This window comes from Nerophis lumbriciformis, linkage group LG18 (assembly GCF_033978685.3).
Source record: "Nerophis lumbriciformis linkage group LG18, RoL_Nlum_v2.1, whole genome shotgun sequence".
NCBI classification, from domain to species: domain Eukaryota; kingdom Metazoa; phylum Chordata; class Actinopteri; order Syngnathiformes; family Syngnathidae; genus Nerophis; species Nerophis lumbriciformis.
Genome location: NC_084565.2, coordinates 17,572,737 through 17,590,842, shown reverse-complemented (window position 1 = coordinate 17,590,842; position 18,106 = coordinate 17,572,737). Strand labels below are relative to the sequence as shown.

Sequence of the window (18,106 nt, the reverse complement as noted above, 5' to 3'; positions counted from 1 at the left end):
GTAATAGTGGCATTGTTGACCTTTGGTCTATCCTTCCAGTCAGGGTCATGTTTCTTCTGTTTTGATTTGCAGTCAAGCACGATGCTATCACGTTAGCTCCGAAGCTAAAGTGCTTTGCCGATGTATTGTCGATGAGATAAAAGTCACTGTGAATGTCCATTTCACGTTCCCGACTCTCATTTTCAAGAGGGTAAAGTATTCGAGGAGGTTTAAAATATAAATCCGTGATCCACAGTAGAAAAAGGAGGAAGTGTGGGATCATCCGAATAGTTGATTTTGTTCCCAAGCCGGAGCGAAAGAGGATGCGACCATCTATCTCGGCGTCCACGTACACCAGAACCGAGTCCCAGTGGACTACAGGTGCTTGGGTCGGGCAGCTGGGCACAATCAGATAATCTCCTGTCTGTGTATAAAAGCGTGACAGCCAAGAGAGAAAGGGAAAGGAGAAAAAAAGGTGGAGAGCCAGAGGCAAGCCACGCAGCAACGTATGCAGTGAGAGCAACACGAAGAAAACGAAGACGCTGTCGGCTGAAAAGGATCGAGCAGCAGGTGGAGCCGGAGCTGAAAAGCGGCCAGCAAAAGACTTTTTGATATTGAAAAATAACGGAGTCAAACCTGCTCAGACAATGTCGTCCTTGGATGGTCCTGAGAACCCACCCGGAAGCAAGAGTCTTGGTTGGATCCACAAGGGACAACAACCCTTTCACAGACTACACACATCAGAAACATAAATCTTAGAAGCCTTCAACAATATATTTGAAGAAGACTTTAGGATTAAAAGTGAAGATGTGTGGTGAAATAAGTACAAATGCAGCAATAAAAACAACCAACTTCACTTGCGATGGCTCTAAAGTTCAGTGATGTGTTGCTAACTTCAGCATTTTTCTTCTTTGGTTGATGTTTTGCAGTACTTAACATCCATGATGTAACAATACTGCTAATCTACCAGAGTCCAAATGTTGTTAACAATTTTATTCATTCATATTTTTAAATTTGATAAAAACATCAACAAAATGCAGTAGAAAAAATTTGTGATTTTATAAGACACAAAAAAAAAGAACAATGAGCAAATAAAATAAAATAATAGCTGCATAAATAATATTAAATAAATGCACACAACTTAAAAAGTAATTACAGGACAACATATAACACTAAAAGTTGAGAAGCACTATATACAACATAAAATATACATTCATATTAAACATGCTGTGTTTTTAAAGTACATTTAGCACAATCACTGTTTAAAAGTTTTTAAATCCCTGCAGCTTCCATGGCTGTTACACACTTGTGTTTACTGACCTGCTGCTTAAACCTGAATGTTTTATCACACACAGTGCAACTAAAAGGTTTCGCTCCAGTGTGTGTTCTCATGTGTGTGGTCATGTGATGCTTTCTGGAGAAACTCTTCTTGCAAACAGAGCAAGTAAATGGTTTCTCACCTGTGTGTGTTCTCAAGTGTGATATACGTTCCTTCTTAGTTTTGAATCTTTTAGCACAAGCTGAGCAAGCAAAAGGTTTCTCTCCAGTGTGTGTTCTCATGTGTGTGGTCATGTGATGCTTTCTGGAGAAACTCTTCTTACAACCAGAGCAAGTAAAAGGTTTTTCTCCAGTATGTATTCTCATGTGTCTTGTAAAATGACTCTTCTGTCTAAATGATGTTCCACATTCAGAGCAGTCAAAGTGTTTGTTGTTAGTGTGATGTCTCGTATCACCTTTAGAGTCATTTTTACTCTCCAAAGGTTTTTGGATGTTGTCACTGTGATCAGAAGAGTCTGACATCATGTCGTCCATGTTTGACAGTGGAGCAAAGATGCTGACTGGTTCTGAGTTTATATCTTCACAATGCTCTCCATCAGCTTCTGTGATGTGTTGACTTACAAGCTCCGCCCCTCTGTTCTCCTCACTTTGACTGTGATGAAGCTGTAAGGACTGAGCTTCATCTTCATCATGAAGCTGCTCCCAGGGCTGCTCCTCTTTAATGTGGGAGGGGGCCTGTAGCTCCTTCTGTCCCACACTGGTGTGCCACTCCTGCTGCCCGTAGGGAATCTCTTCATGACTCCCCGCTGACACCAGCTGGACGTCTGCAGAACATAGAACACAAATGAGGCGTTACTGTATTTTAGTTTGCAGTCCACATTATGTGAGGTTGGCCTAATTAAATATATGCATGAAAACTAAAAAATATAACGAATTTAACGCACTTATTAGACATCTTACTAAAAGTATTTTATGGTTGTGGACTTTTATTAACCAACAACATGACAAAAATCAAATATGGTGATGATTCAATAATAGTTAGTTACTTAAATGGATATGCAGTCACAAATGGCAGCTGTCGGGTCCTAGTCGTTGTTTGTTTACATGGACGCGTCCTCGCAAGACGCAAAGTTGAATGATAAAATCCAACCTTACCCGAACAAAAACCACACATGATTTATCCGTGAGAGTCTTGCTACTATTTTACTTGACCCAGCCACACACAAATAAATTGTAACCATCCATGCCTTTTTAAGCTTCCATCTCCTTTGTCGTGTAGAATGACGTCTGGAACTCAAGATAGCTCCACATGTCTGGGAACGCGAACGACGGATAATCCTTGATATTATTCAACAAATCTTTAAGGATCTATTACATTTCATAGTTGGCATTTTTTTGCTCGTATCTGCTTTTAACATGAAGATCCAGGCCCTATGTGTACTAAGAGAGCTGCTCGCTGCACAACAGCCATCTTGGCTTGGTTAACCACCACTTGTTCCACTTCCTGGAAGAAGTCACGTGACTGAATACAATTATATATTATTTAAGTATGTTGAACAGGTGGGGACAAAATCTGAGTCTGTAACTGAGTTAAAATAGAAACTTCTTCCCTCATCCCTGCAAAAAATGTTCTATAGAATTTTTATAGATATTTCTAAAAAATATCTCTATAGAATTTCTAATGAACTTTAGGACCGAAGTTCTATAGAACAGGATTCTAAAGAATGGTTCTATAGAACATGGTTCTAAAGAATTGTTCTATAGAACAGGGTTCTAAAGAATGGTTCTATAGATCACCTCTAAAGAATAGTTCTATAGAAGAAAGTTCTAAAGAGTAGTTCTATAGAACAGGCTCCTATGGAATGGCTTTCTGTGGAATACGGTTCAGAATGATGTAGAAATGATTGGTCAGGCATTCTACAAAATATGTGGTCTAACACTGGCAATGGAGAAAGACAAATATTGCAGTTGAATGAATGTTGACTTGTATTTATCAATCAATCAATCAATCAATCAATGTTTATTTATATAGCCCTAAATCACAAGTGTCTCAAAGGGCTGCACAAGCCACAACGACATCCTCGGTATAGCCCACATAAGGGCAAGGAAAAACTCACCCCAGTGGGACGTCGATGTGAATGACTATGAGAAACCTTGGAGAGGACCGCATATGCGGGTAACCCCCCCCTCTAGGGAGACCGAATGCAATGGATGTCGAGTGGGTCTAACATAATATTGTGAGAGTCCAGTCCATAGTGGATCCAGCATAACAGTAAGAGTCCAGTCCACAGTGGGGTCAGCAGGAAACCATCCCGAGCGGAGACGGGTCAGCAGCGCAGAGATGTTCCCAACCGATATACAGGCGAGCGGTCCACCCCGGGTCCCGACCCCGGACAGCCAGCACCCCATCCATGGCCACCGGATCTGTGTGTCTCCCCTTCCACAACGGATAGGGGGGAGCAGAGGAGAAAAGAAAAGAAACGGCAGATCAACTGGTCTAAAAAAAAGGGGGGCTATTCAAAGGCTAGAGTATACAAATGAGTTTTGAGATGGGACTTAAATGTTTCTACTGAGGTAGCATCTCTAACTGTTACCGGGAGGGCATTCCATAGTGCTGGAGCCCGAATAGAAAACGCTCTACAGCCCGCAGACTTTTTTTGGGCTCTGGGAATCACTAATAAGCCGGAGTTCTTTGAACGCAGATTTCTTGCCGGGACATATGGTACAATACAATCGGCAAGATAGGCTGGAGCTAGACCGTGTAGTATTTTATACGTAAGTAGTAAAACCTTAAAGTCGCATCTTAAGTGCACAGGAAGCCAGTGCAGGTGAGTCAGTATAGGCGTAATATGATCAAACTTTCTTGTTCTTGTCAAAAGTCTAGCAGCCGCATTTTGTACCAACTGTAATCTTTTAATGCTAGACATAGGGAGACCCGAAAATAATACGTTACAGTAATCGAGACGAGACGTAACGAACGCATGAATAATGATCTCAGCGTCGCTAGTGGACAAAATGGAACAAATTTTAGCGATATTACGGAGATGAAAGAAGGCCGTTTTAGTAACACTCTTAATGTGTGACTCAAAGGAGAGAGTTGGGTCAAAGATAATACCCAGATTCTTTACTGAGTCGCTTTGTGTAATTGTTTGGTTGTCAAATGTAAGGTGGTATTATCAAATAAATGTCGGTGTTTAGCAGGACCGATAATCAGCATTTCCGTTTTCTTAGTGTTGAGTTGCAAGAAGTTAGCGGACATCCATTGTTTAATTTCATTAAGACACGCCTCCAGCTGACTACAATCCGGCGTGTTGGTCAGCTTTAGGGGCATGTAGAGTTGGGTGTCATCAGCATAGCAATGAAAGCTAACACCGTATTTGCGTATGATGTCGCCTAGCGGCAACATGTAAATACTAAAGAGTGCAGGGCCAAGAACCGAACCTTGGGGGACTCCGCACGTTACCTTAACATAGTCCGAGGTCACATTGTTATGGGAGACGCACTGCATCCTGTCAGTAAGATAAGAGTTAAACCACGACAAAGCTAAGTCTGACATACCAATACGTGTTTTGATACGCTCTAATAAAATGTTATGATCGACGGTATCGAAAGCAGCGCTAAGATCAAGAAGCAGCAACATAGATGACGCATCAGAATCCATCGTTAGCAGTAGATCATTAGTCATTTTTGCGAGGGCTGTCTCCGTAGAGTGATTTGCCCTGAAACCGGATTGAAAAGGTTCACAGAGATTGTTAGACACTAAGTGTTCATTTAGCTGCCGTGCGACAATGTTTTCGAGGATTTTCGAGATAAACGGAAGGTGGGACACCGGCCGGTAGTTTACCATGAGGTCAGGATCGAGGTTAGGTCTTTTGAGCAAAGGATGAATAACCGCTTTTTTGAATGCTAGTGGAACAGTGCCAGAGGAAAGTGATAAGTTTATAATATTTAGCACTGATGGACCTAATAATACAAAAAGCTCCTTAATAAGTTTCCCAGGAAATGGGTCAAGTAAACATGTTGTTTGTTTTGTCCCATTGACACATCTTAACAATTCCTCTAGTGTTATTTCATCAAAGAGAGAGAAACTATTTTGGAGAGCGGTATCCTTCGTAGATACAGTCGTATCTGTGTTAATAGAACCCAGTTGTAGCTGCGATGCATTGTCTTTAATCTCCTTTCTAATGAGTTCAATTTTCTTATTAAAGAAATTCATAAAATCATCTGCTGAGTGGGTGGAGCTACTGGGAGGAGTCCCTTGTTGGGTTAGCGATGCTACTGTACTAAACAAAAATTTCGGGTCATTTTTGTTGAGGTGGATGAGATTTGAGTAATATTTAGCTTTAGCTAGGGTAAGCATGTGTTTATAAGTTATTAAACTATCACTCCATGCTTGATGGAAAACCTCAAGTTTAGTAGCGCGCCATTTGCGTTCCAGCTTTCTACATGATAATTTATGGGCTCTAGTTTCTTCTGTAAACCATGGGGTACGCCTTTTAGGGGCTCTTTTAAGCTTTAGCGGTGCTATACTATCAATGGTGTCGCGCAGGGCGTCGTTAAAGTTGTTAGTGAGGTTATCAATAGAGCCGACATAATTTGGGAATGGTGCCATTACCGAAGGCAGTAGGCCAGCAAGAGTCATCGTTGTGGCAGCATTAATGTTGCGGCTGCTATAGTAGTTATTATTATTAGTTTGTTGACAATGAGTCAGAACTTCAAATTTTATAAGGTAATGATCGGACATTACTTTAGTATACGGGAGTATCGTAACTTTGGAGGTGGTGACACCCCTGACCAGCACTAGATCTATCGTATTTCCGTTGCGATGCGTAGGTTCATTTATTATTTGTGTAAGACCACAGCTATCAATTATAGTCTGGAGCGCCATGCACTGAGGGTCCGATGGGGTATTCATATGTATATTAAAGTCCCCCATTATGATTATATTGTCGGCGTGCGTCACTAAATCAGCAACGAACTCTGAAAATTCACTGATGAAGTCCGAATTGGGTCCTGGGGGGCGGTAGATAACAGCCAGGTGGAGAGGCAGCGGTGTGACAAACCTAATAGTAAGCATCTCAAACGAGTTATATTTATTATTTAGGTTCGGGGTAAGATTAAAGTTTTTATTGTGTATGAGTGCAACTCCCCCACCCCTTTTAATGGGACGGGCAATATGCGCTCCCGCATAGCCAGGAGGAGACGCCTCACCCAGCGCAAAGAAATTGTCTGGTTTGAGCCAGGTCTCGGCGAGACCAATAACGTCAAGATTATTGTCTCTAATGACCTCATTAACTAATAGCGTTTTGGAAGATAATGATCTTATGTTTAAGAAGCCCATATTATAGGTAGTGGGCTGTTTTGAGGAGTTTTTGTTGAAATTATCCGTAGTAGCAATATTAATAATGTTGTGTTTATTATGTGTAGTGCACTTTAAATAATTTCGACCATATCTAGGAATTGATATGACGGGAATTTTACGATTGTTTGCTTGATGTTGTGATAAACCGAACACATCATAACTTGCCACCTCAGTAGAGTGCATGTCTACTTCTGACACAGAAAAAACATTTTTTGAGTTGTGTATTGTTCTAAAATAGTTGCTATGTGTGCAGGTATTATCCAGCCTGGCGCTGGCTAGTTCTATTTTAACAAACTTCTCACCCGGACTAGCGCTTCTTTGAGGATTAGCCTTTCGCTTTGTTGTTAGCCCCGCTCGGCATCCCCGCTTCTGCTTCCGCTCACACCGCTTACGTGTCTTCCGTGGACGGTCCTCGCTGGCACTTAACTCCGCTGCTTTAGAGGCCGCTGGATGTAGCCGGCGAAGAATCCCCATGCTAGCGAGGAGGTCGAAAGTACCCGCATCTTTCAGCCTATAACGGCCCGATCTATCCACATCCAGAATCGTCTGTCGGTCGTATCTGATCACGAAGTGTTCACGCTGTGAGCCAGCCATGAAATAGACAGAATTGACGGGTATTTTTGCCAAATCGCTCTACACTTCCAAGAGCGTCTGCAAGCCGCTGCCATCAGGGCTCCGCCATCTTGTCATATTATATATGTATATTATTATATATGTATATTATTATATACATGTAACTCAAATCTTGACGTAATAAATAAATGTCAGCAGCATAAATCAACATGATCACCGCGCTTCCCCGACTGTTAGAGACGGCTAGACAGGTCCAGCAGAATTTGTTTCTGAGGCCTTCTTTTTTTCCATTTTCTGCGCAATGTTCAGTTTCACTCCAATGATTTTCTTTATCACATTTGCTTCACTTGAGGGATGGAGCTTCTTCACAAAATCTGAAAGATCAATAAAATATACCAGAATTAGTGTCTGCAGACACCAAGAAACTAGCTGTCATGCAATGAGTTACACTATGGCATTTTTCAGCTCGATAAAGAGAGTGATGTCTATCATTTAATCAATGCAATGGATAGTCAACACACTGCATACATTGCATATCACGCGTTTCTATGCTGTAAGGCACTTGCACTGCTTGACGCACACAAAATCATATGTGGTGCAATCATGCCAGGCTTTACGAACTGCAACAAATCTGTATCAAATTCTGACAGTGCATGTACACTATTCATTAGCTATATAGAGAATCCATTCAGTGTGTGAAATATTTTTCAAATTATTTTCAGGATTTCACTTTCTTGTGAATCTTGTTGTGTACTTGATGGGTGTCCCCAATGGCGTTCAAACAATCACGAAAGTGCATTAATAGAATTTTAATAAAAATATTTAACTTCAATCTGATTGAAACCATATCCACATCGGGAAGGGGATCTGACACATTCCCTATCTAAAAGTCGTTCACTTCTCAACTTGCAGCAGAACTCACGGAAATTCCCGACGCTAGTTGTTAAATAGTAAGGCGGAGAATGCCGATATAAGATATGAAACGAGAAAAACGTGTAGATATCCGTGCGCTGCGGTTTTTGCTTTGTCACTTGATGTTGGTTTCCGACGAGATCAAAGCTAATGTGACCACCCATGCCTATAAATCTGTCAAAACGAACATCTCGCAGTCAATTCATGGACCAAGCCGACTGGAAGCTATGGATATCTATACTTCATGCCAAACGATCACGGAACGACTTGGAGATAGGAAAAGGGTCAGATCCACTTCCCTGATGTGGATATGGTTTTAATCAGATTGATTTAACTTATACTCACCAATAATAGCAGACACTTTCTTGTCATCCAGTTTTGGTTTCTCATGCTTATCCTTAAAAGCATTGGATTTTTTTCCTGTCAAGCTGCTGTTGGCCAGCTCCTCTCTGGTAAACACCACCTCACAAACTGTATATGTGGTTTTCTTTTGGTCTGATCTGCTAACATACTGCAGGTTATTGGCATTGACTGCCACCCCATACCCCAAATCAACCTGTCAATAAAACATGCACACAATATGTTCAAGAACTTAAGACAACTGGTAAACAATACAGCATAAAACTGACAATCCACTGTACAGAATTACTACTGATGATAATTTCAGCTCTATGAGCTGATTTGCAGGTATAGATTATTGATACATACATGTACAGTTAGGGTCAACAATAGTCAGTTTCAGACATCTTTTAAACTATAAAAGAGGTTCATTTTATGGTTACAACTTCTGGGCGTTTTTACACATGACGATTCTGTACTTGCTCTGAGTACTGTTGTCTAGCGAATGACCAGACAACAATACTCGGAGCAAGTACAGAAACGTCATGTGTAAAACGCACAGAAGTTGTTCCCATAAAATTAACCTCTGTTAATATTATACCCCAACTTCTAAATGTTACTTAAAGGGAATATATGTTCAACAATAAACAACCAAATGTATATGCCTATAGAAGAAAATCTATTTTTTGCTTTTCATCTTGAGTTTCAATGCAACACTCAGGGTTCAAAATTTGCCATACATGTATACCAGTTGTTTGTTTCATGGCCATACGTTTATTGCTGTAACATTTCATTCAGTTTAATATTAAAAAAACCCAAATACCATTTGGTGCTGTGACATTTACTGAAAATAACACACAACACACTTACCTGGCCATCCTCATCGACCTCGTAATAAAACACCCGCCGTAGATGGGCCTGTGTCGGTGTCACAGTTGGTGACCTGAATGGCACTGGCGAAGATCTGTGACTGGTTGGCGTTGAAGGATACGGTGGCTCTGACAATCTCTCGGTAGTCTGTACCAATGTTGATGGTACGGATTGGCCAATCGCAGAAGTTGTCGGTATCTGCAGAGCGACAGCAGGACGTCGAGCTGATAGTATTGTTGCCTGACGTGATAAGTCGTCCATCTTCATTAGCAGGCCAGGAAGTTCTTTAATAGAAAAAAGTACATTGTGATGCAGACACAATAAAAAAAATAAATACATTAATAACATGAAGCTGGCGATATCCAAACCGCTCGGCTCTAACCCCAGCTATCATAATGTAAGGGTATTTTGATAGGAATCTTGTTCAAGTCAAGGGAAACATGGTAAGGAAGCAATCAAAGATGAAAAATATATATAACCATACATATTAATTCATCCTGACCACGCGAAGATTTAATATTTGTCGGTCAAGTATTAATCAGATATCCAGCTGAGACAAAATATCAAGAAGGAAGGGACGTAACTCTTGCTAATATAAGAGAAAAACACAAAAACGGATGGACAGACAGACAAACAAACAAGTACCATATGGCCTCCCCTTATTTAGAGGGGAGGACATCACAACTTAGGATGTTGTATATGCAACAGTTCTGAAATTATCCCAAATCATAAATGGATTTTTATTGGAAAAAAGGGGCATAACTCTGGAAAATATTGTCCGAGACGACTCATTTTCGATAGGCTTCTTGTTACGCTAAGATAAATAGATGTAACAAGTTTGGTTTCCGTACATGAAACGATTCTGTAAATATTGCGGTGACGGATGGACAGCCGTACATGACGACAATACCCGTAGGCCAAAGTTAGATGAAAATACAGTAATAAGAAAGTTATTTCATACATCGACATGTAAGCATATTTTCCATCAACCTATGATAATTACAATAACATACTTCTAGAATAAGAAAACCTACCTTCAACAACCCTCAATGCATCTCGAAGGGATTTGTTTTCCTCTCTCAACTGGAGGACTTCCTTCTTCAGGGATTCCATTTCTGTACATGTATCTTTCGGTGAAGTTCTTCCCAGCTGAAAATGTCAAAATAGTAAATCAAATGAAATAATTTGTATTATGATTAATTTGGGCGCTCATATGTTTTCCGAAAGCAATTTGTCCTGGATACGGCCCTGACAGCACCATATAAGTTTTACATGTATAAGCAACCTTGTAGGCACATTAATTTGAATATGCTACATGTACATGTAGCAGTAAGCCATTCACACAGGAGGCACTGTTCATCAGGTATTTGTAGTGTTATTTTCATATAAGTAAAAGTATAAACTTGTGTTTTAAACCAGTTGCCAGGGATGCAATTTTTACGTCTTCGATTTCAAATGAATGCTAGGCACTTGTGATTGTTTGCCTCGAGAGGGTGCTTTGATTAACCAATAAAATCTTATTCTATTCTATTCATGTACTCACAGCAGCAAGTTGGGCCTTCAATTGTGCCCGAGCATCATATCCCACAGCTGTACGGCTTACTTTCCTCTTTTTCTTCTGAAAAATCAAGATTAACAAGAAAACGTGTTCAGTTCTTTTATATGCCATTGAAGTGAAGAAATATGTTTGCAGAAATGATAGATTTTCGAGTACATGCAGAAAGTCTGTCAACACCTCAATTTGTCTTGAATATTATTCTCGCTGAGTTGGTCGAATTGAATCAAAATATTCAATAACTTTAAAGCCTACAATGAAACATGATTTGATTAACTTTTATGATGAAGAAAAACTGACAAGGTACTTCAAAAGTATGGGATTGAATCCTACAAAACCTCACACAGTTGAAACACCACTGAAATAGTGAGTGAGTGAATTAACGTTTAACGTCGCTTTCAACACTATTTCGGTCATATCGCGACAACACCACTGAAATAAAAGTACCTGCTGTCTGTCAGATAGAGTCTCCTCGTCACTTTCATCCTTGCTGTCTGATGACCAAGACTTTGGCTGTTTGTTTCTCTTGCCTCTGCCATATTCCAAATCACCAGTAAGGTGATTCATGTTTCAGATTTGAAAGCAATATTGGGCAGATTGTAACCCTTGTGCGAGGTACGAAGTGTGTTCCAATGCAGATATGTAAAACATTTCTCATGCAAGCCATGTTACCAAGGTTACATGCAAGGTACTTTACTGTGTGTGATCTGCGTTTGGAGTCCCTTCTCAACAGACTTATGTGTTCCGGGAGATATGTGAGGAAAAAGTCTGTTTGCATCAATAATGTTCATTTATATGGTTGTGCAAAAACACGCAATCTTGATACGGCCGAGGTTTTATCCTTCAATCGATTGTATGGAAATGAACCAAATGTTTTGTGTACATACAGAATATACAGTAGATTCTCCATTAATTTTTTATATATGTGCTCTGTTGATCACAAAAGGTCCAATCGGCATTCTGATGACACGGTTCAGTTGGCAAATGGAAAAATGTGCATCATATTAAGGTGTGTTGTTGGAAAGTTCTTCTGTCAGTGTGCCTGTGACAATGCATGTAATTGCAGCGACAGTGTTTTGTTGTTTGTAAACAGAATGGACCGATCCAATGACAGGGCATTATACAGTAATAGAAAACTAAATATATCCTCCAATCGGTTTCTCCTTATTGGAAACAGAAATCATGAAACCATGTGTATTCAGCCTGTTGATGTAGCCCGCAAGTGCTTCAGACACCAAAGAAATGAGAAGAACTTTATTGTTCCCTTGCCAACAACACAAGAACTTGACAAATAGATCAAAATTGATTAATCTCTAAATGTCAAATGTTTATAGTGAATTCCAGACTTTCATATATTACTAAGAATGGATTGTTGTATGATGTAAATAATATCCAATAGCCTGCCATTGACTATCAGTAGGGATCTCGGATACTTTCCTGTTTGTGCCTAAAATGAAAATGTGATCATTTTAATTGCTAATGGTAGGCAATTGTATAGGCCTATCATATAGTTTGAAAATACTTATCGAATACATGTACTTGTTTCACCTTGTTATTTGTACATGTTATTATTATCCTGGTATCACCACTATCTGGCAGGGCCATTGTCTTGGACAGGGGCCAGACTGGGCCAGGCCTCCTGCACCCCGACAGTGGCCCTGCTGCATGGAGATTGGTCTCCCTGGGGGTGTGGTTGCTGGTAGGAGACGGAAATGGAGCCGTCCGGTACACTCTGACTGCAACCCAGGGTGACCGATCTGGTGCTGCCAGGTATTAAGTGTGGCTTGTATATGTTATATGTGTTATATTTCTGTTTCTCTTGTACTTTGCCTTTTGCCCTTGTGGCATATGTGTCACATTGTGCAATAAACATTTGATTTGATTTGTATACAAAAACATGGTTTTAAAAATATGTGTTCTTATTTTATTTGCATTCAAATTCTGTCAAGGAATATGCGACAAGGAGTTCATTCTGTATAAATTACAGCCTTTCACCCAGTTATCTTCTGCCGAAGTTCTGGGTGTCCGCCTTGAAATGACACCTCACAATTTTGAATGATACAAAATTAACATTTTCATAATTGAGGGAGACGTCCTGCATTGTTCAAAAAACAAGCTGAAGTCTGGTGAATCAACTTAATGAGATTAATCAATGCTATGGTGATAGCGCTGCTGCCATTTTATAGAATTTTATTCCATGGAACAATCTATAGAACTTTCAGCAGATAAAGGATAATGTCTATAGAATTTCTGTTAGACATTCTATAGAATGCCCAGTTCTATAGAACAATCTAAAGACATTTCAGCAGATAAAGTAATGTCTATAGAATTTCTGTTAGACATTCTATAAAATGCCCAGTTCTATAGAACAGTGAAAAGACCTTCCAGCACATGAAGCTGATGTCTATAGGCACTGTTCCCCTAGCATTCAAGAAAGCGGTTATTCATCCTCTGCTCAAAAGACCTAACCTTGATCCTGACCTCATGGTAAACTACCGACCGGTGTCTCACCTTCCCTTTATTTCGAAAATCCTCGAAAACATTGTCGCACAGCAGCTAAATGAACACTTAGTGTCTAACAATCTCTGTGAACCTTTTCAATCCGGTTTCAGGGCAAATCACTCTACGGAGACAGCTCTCGCAAAAATGACTAATGATCTACTGCTAACGATGGATTCTGATGCGTCATCTATGTTGCTGCTTCTTGATCTTAGCGCTGCTTTCGATACCGTCGATCATAATATTTTATTAGAGCGTATCAAAACACGTATTGGTATGTCAGACTTAGCTTTGTCGTGGTTTAACTCTTATCTTACTGACAGGATGCAATGCGTCTCCCATAATAATGTGACCTCGGACTATGTTAAGGTAACGTGCGGAGTCCCCCAAGGTTCGGTTCTTGGCCCTGCACTCTTTAGTATTTACATGCTGCCGCTAGGCGACATCATACGCAAATACGGTGTTAGCTTTCATTGTTATGCTGATGACACCCAACTCTACATGCCCCTAATGCTGACCAACACGCCGGATTGTAGTCTGCTGGAGGCGTGTCTTAATGAAATTAAACAATGGATGTCCGCTAACTTCTTGCAACTCAACGCCAAGAAAACGGAAATGCTGATTATCGGTCCTGCTAAACACCGACATTTATTTAATAATACCACCTTAACATTTGACAACCAAACAATTACACAAGGCGAATCAGTAAAGAATCTGGGTATTATTTTCGACCCAACTCTCTCCTTTGAGTTACACATTAAAAGTGTTACTAAAACGGCCTTCTTTCATCTCCGCAATATCGCTAAAATTCGTTCTATTTTATCCACTAGCGACGCTGAGATCATTATTCATGCGTTCGTTACGTCTCGTCTCGACTACTGTAACGTATTATTTTCGGGTCTCCCTATGTCTAGCATTAAAAGATTACAATTGGTACAAAATGCGGCTGCTAGACTTTTGACAAGAAAAAGAAAGTTTGATCATATTACGCCTATACTGGCTCACCTGCACTGGCTTCCTGTGCACTTAAGATGTGATTTTAAGGTTTTACTACTTACGTATAAAATACTACACGGTCTAGCTCCGTCCTATCTTGTCGATTGCATTGTACCATATGTCCCGGCAAGAAATTTGCGTTCAAAGAACTCCGGCTTATTAGTGATTCCCAGAGCCCAAAAAAAAAGTCTGCGGGCTATAGAGCGTTTTCTATTCGGGCTCCAGTACTATGGAATGCCCTCCCGGTAACAATTAGAGATGCTACCTCAGTAGAAGCATTTAAGTCCCATCTTAAAACTCATTTGTATACTCTAGCCTTTAAATAGCCCCCCTGTTAGACCAGTTGATCTGCCGTTTCTTTTCTTTTCTCGTCTGCTCCCCTTTTCCTTGAGGGTGGGGGGGGGGGGGGGGGGCACAGGTCCGGTGGCCATGGATGAAGTGCTGGCTGTCCAGAGTCGGGACCCGGGGTGGACCGCTCGCCTGTGCATCGGCTGGGAACATCTCTGCGCTGCTGACCCGTCTCCGCTCGGGATGGTGTCCTGCTGGCCCCACTATGGACTGGACTCTTACTATTATGTTGGATCCACTATGGACTGGACTCTCACAATATTATGTCAGACCCACTCGACATCCATTGCATTCGGTCTCCCCTAGGGGGGGGGTTACCCATATGCGGTCCTCTCCAAGGTTTCTCATAGTCATTCACATCGACGTCCCACTGGGGTGAGTTTTTCCTTGCCCTTATGTGGGCTTTGTACCGAGGATGTCGTTGTGGCTTGTGCAGCCCTTTGAGACACTTGTGATTTAGGGCTATATAAATAAAGATTGATTGATTGATTGATAGAATAATGAATTTTTTTGTAAGGTTTGTAAAGATGCAAGTTAGTTTTTTTTACTCAATATGACAGTATAAATTGTGTCAAATATGAAAGTTATATGAAGTGAAGTGAATTATATTTTTATTTCAAAGCGCTTTACATAGTGAAACCCAATACTAAGTTACATTTAAACCAGTGTGGGTGGCACTGGGAGCAGGTGGGTAAAGTGTCTTGCCCAAGGACACAACAGCAGTGACTAGGATGGCGGAAGCGGGGATCGAACCCTCAAGTTGCTGGCACGGCCGCTCTACCAACCGAGCTATACCGCTTCAATATAGAAACAAAACTCCAAAACCAAACATGCATTATGTCTAAAAATGCATGTAATAATGAATCCATGTGAGTTTAACTAGAATCAGTTTTTTTTTGTAAAAATTGCAAATACAAAATATAGGTTTTACTCATAATGACGGTAAAACTACCACTTTCAATCTGACAGTTTTTTAAACATAACTCCTAAATCACACATGCAAAGTGGCTAATAATGCTTGGAGAAATGTATCTTTGTGAGTTTTACTGGGAAAAAAATATTTTGTAAGGTTTGTAAAGACACAATATTGTTTTTTTTACTCAATATGACTGTATAACTGTCATACTATGTATGAAAGATATATAAACTTAACTCCAAAACCAAACATGCATTATGTCTAAAATTTGCCATGTATATACATGTCTTCAGGCATTATTAGATATGTTGCATGTTTGGTGTAGGAATTATGTTGAAAAACATTTTTATTGCTTAATTCGCATTATCTCAGGATTTTAAGAACATTACTCTCATAATGAGTAAAAAACTACTTTTTGTGTTTGCAAGCCTTAAAATAGCAAATGTTTCGAGTAAAACTCACATGGATGCATTGTTTTAGGCTTTATTAGCCTATTTGCATGTGTGTTTAGGAAGTTATGTTTAAATAACTGTCAAATTGAATGTAGCAGTTATACTGTCATTATGAGAAAAACCCAATTTTTGTATTTGTAAACTTTACCAAATTACCTGATTCTGGTAAAACTCACATAGATACAATATTACAGGCATTTTTAGACATAATGCATGTTCAGTTTTGGAGTTATGTTTATATAACGTTCATATTTGGTATGACAGTTATACTGTCATATTGAATTAAAAAAACTAACTTGCATAGTTGCAAAACTTACAAAATATAATTTTTCTAGTAAAACCAACAAAGATACATGTCTTCAGGCATTATTAGACATGTTGCATATTTGGTGTAGGAATTATGTTGAAAAACATTTTTATTGCTTATTTCGCATTATCTCAGGATTTTAAGAACATTACTGTCATAATGAGTAAAAAACTACTTTCTGTGTTTGCAAGCCTTAAAATAGCATATGTTTCGAGTAAAACTCACAAAGATGCATTGTTTTAGGCTTTATTAGCCTATTTGCAAGTGTGGTTAGGAAGTTATGTATAAATTACTGTCAAATTGAATGTAGCAGTTATCTGTCATTATGACTAAACCGTAATTTATGTAATTTTAAACCTTACCAAATTACCTGATTCTTGTAAAACTCACATAGATATAATATTTTAGGCATTTTTAGACATAATGCACGTTTAGTTTTGGAGTTATGTTTATATAACTTTCATATTTGGTATGACAGTTATACTGTCATATTGAATTAAAAAAACTAACTTGCCTCTTTGCAAAACTTACAAAATATACTTTTTCTAGTAAAACTAACAAAGATACATGTCTTCAGGCATTATTAGACATGTTGCATGTTTGGTGTACGAATTATGTTGAAAAACATTTTTATTGCTTAATTCGCATTATCTCAGGATTTTAAGAACATTACTCTCATAATGAGTAAAAAACTACTTTTTGTGTTTGCAAGCCTTAAAATAGCAAATGTTTCGAGTAAAACTTACAAGGATGCATTGGTTTACAATTACATAAATTAGGGTTTAGTCATAATGACAGATAATTGCTATATTCAATTTTACAGTTATTTAAACATAACTTCCTAACCACACATGCAAATAGGCTAATAAAGCGTAAAACAATGCTTCTTTGTGAGTTTTACTCGAAACATGTGCTATTTTAAGGCTTGCAAACACAAAAAGTAGTTTTTTACTCATTATGAGAGTAATGTTCTTAAAATCCTGAGATAATGCGAATTAAGCAATAAAAATGTTTTTCAACATAATTCCTACACCAAACATGCAACGTGTCTAATAATGCCTGAAGACATGTATCTTTGTTAGTTTTACTAGAAACATTATCTTTTGTAAGTTTTGTAAAGAGGCAAGTTAGTTCTTTTAATTCAATATGACAGTATAACTGTCATACCAAATATGAAAGTTATATAAACATAACTGTCATACCAAATATGAAAGTTATATAAACATAACTCAACAACTGAACATGCATTATGTCTAAAAATGCCTAAAATATTGAATCTATGTGAGTTTTACAAGAATCAGGTGATTTGGTAATGTTTACAATTACATAAATTAGGGTTTAGTCATAATGACAGATAACTGCTACATTCAATTTGGCAGTTATTTATACATAACTTCCTAACCACACATGCAAATAGGCTAATAAAGCGTAAAACAATGCATCTTTGTGAGTTTTACTCGAAAAATATGCTACTTTAAGGCTTGCAAACACAAAAAGTAGTTTTGTTCTCATTATGACAATAATGTTCTTAAAATCCTGAGATAATGCGAAATAAGCAATAAAAATGTTTTTCAACATAATTCCTACACCAAACATGCAACATGTCTAATAATGCCTGAAGACATGTATCTTTGTTGGTTTTACTAGAAAATGTATCTTTTGTAAGTTTTGCAACTATGCAAGTTATTTTTTTTTAATTCAATATGACAGTATAACTGTC

At 38.9% G+C, this 18,106-nt stretch overlaps 1 protein-coding gene across 1 annotated transcript; it reads right to left on the bottom strand.

Moving 5' to 3' along the window:
- Positions 1–7,381: 7,381 nt before the first annotated feature.
- Positions 7,382–11,353, bottom strand: LOC133618048 (BEN domain-containing protein 6-like). The gene is made up of 6 exons (XM_072915149.1): positions 11,316–11,353; positions 10,857–10,931; positions 10,348–10,462; positions 9,314–9,597; positions 8,450–8,660; positions 7,382–7,566 (listed from the first exon to the last, which is right to left on the bottom strand). The coding sequence occupies exons 3-6, from the start codon at positions 10,424–10,426 to the stop codon at positions 7,436–7,438; spliced, it is 705 nt and encodes a 234-aa protein (XP_072771250.1). The 5' UTR covers positions 10,427–10,462; positions 10,857–10,931; positions 11,316–11,353; the 3' UTR covers positions 7,382–7,435.
- Between the last annotated feature and the right edge of the window lie 6,753 nt (positions 11,354–18,106).

Excerpts from the sequence above, each read along its gene's own strand:
- LOC133618048 (XM_072915149.1), bottom strand. The coding sequence starts at position 10,426 with ATGGAATCCCTGAAGAAGGAAGTCCTCCAGTTGAGAGAGGAAAACAAA. Across the intron at positions 9,598-10,347 it reads TGCATTGAGGGTTGTTGAAG|AACTTCCTGGCCTGCTAATG; the intron begins GTAGGTTTTCTT and ends TTTCTATTAAAG. Across the intron at positions 8,661-9,313 it reads AGGTCGATGAGGATGGCCAG|GTTGATTTGGGGTATGGGGT; the intron begins GTAAGTGTGTTG and ends TTTTATTGACAG.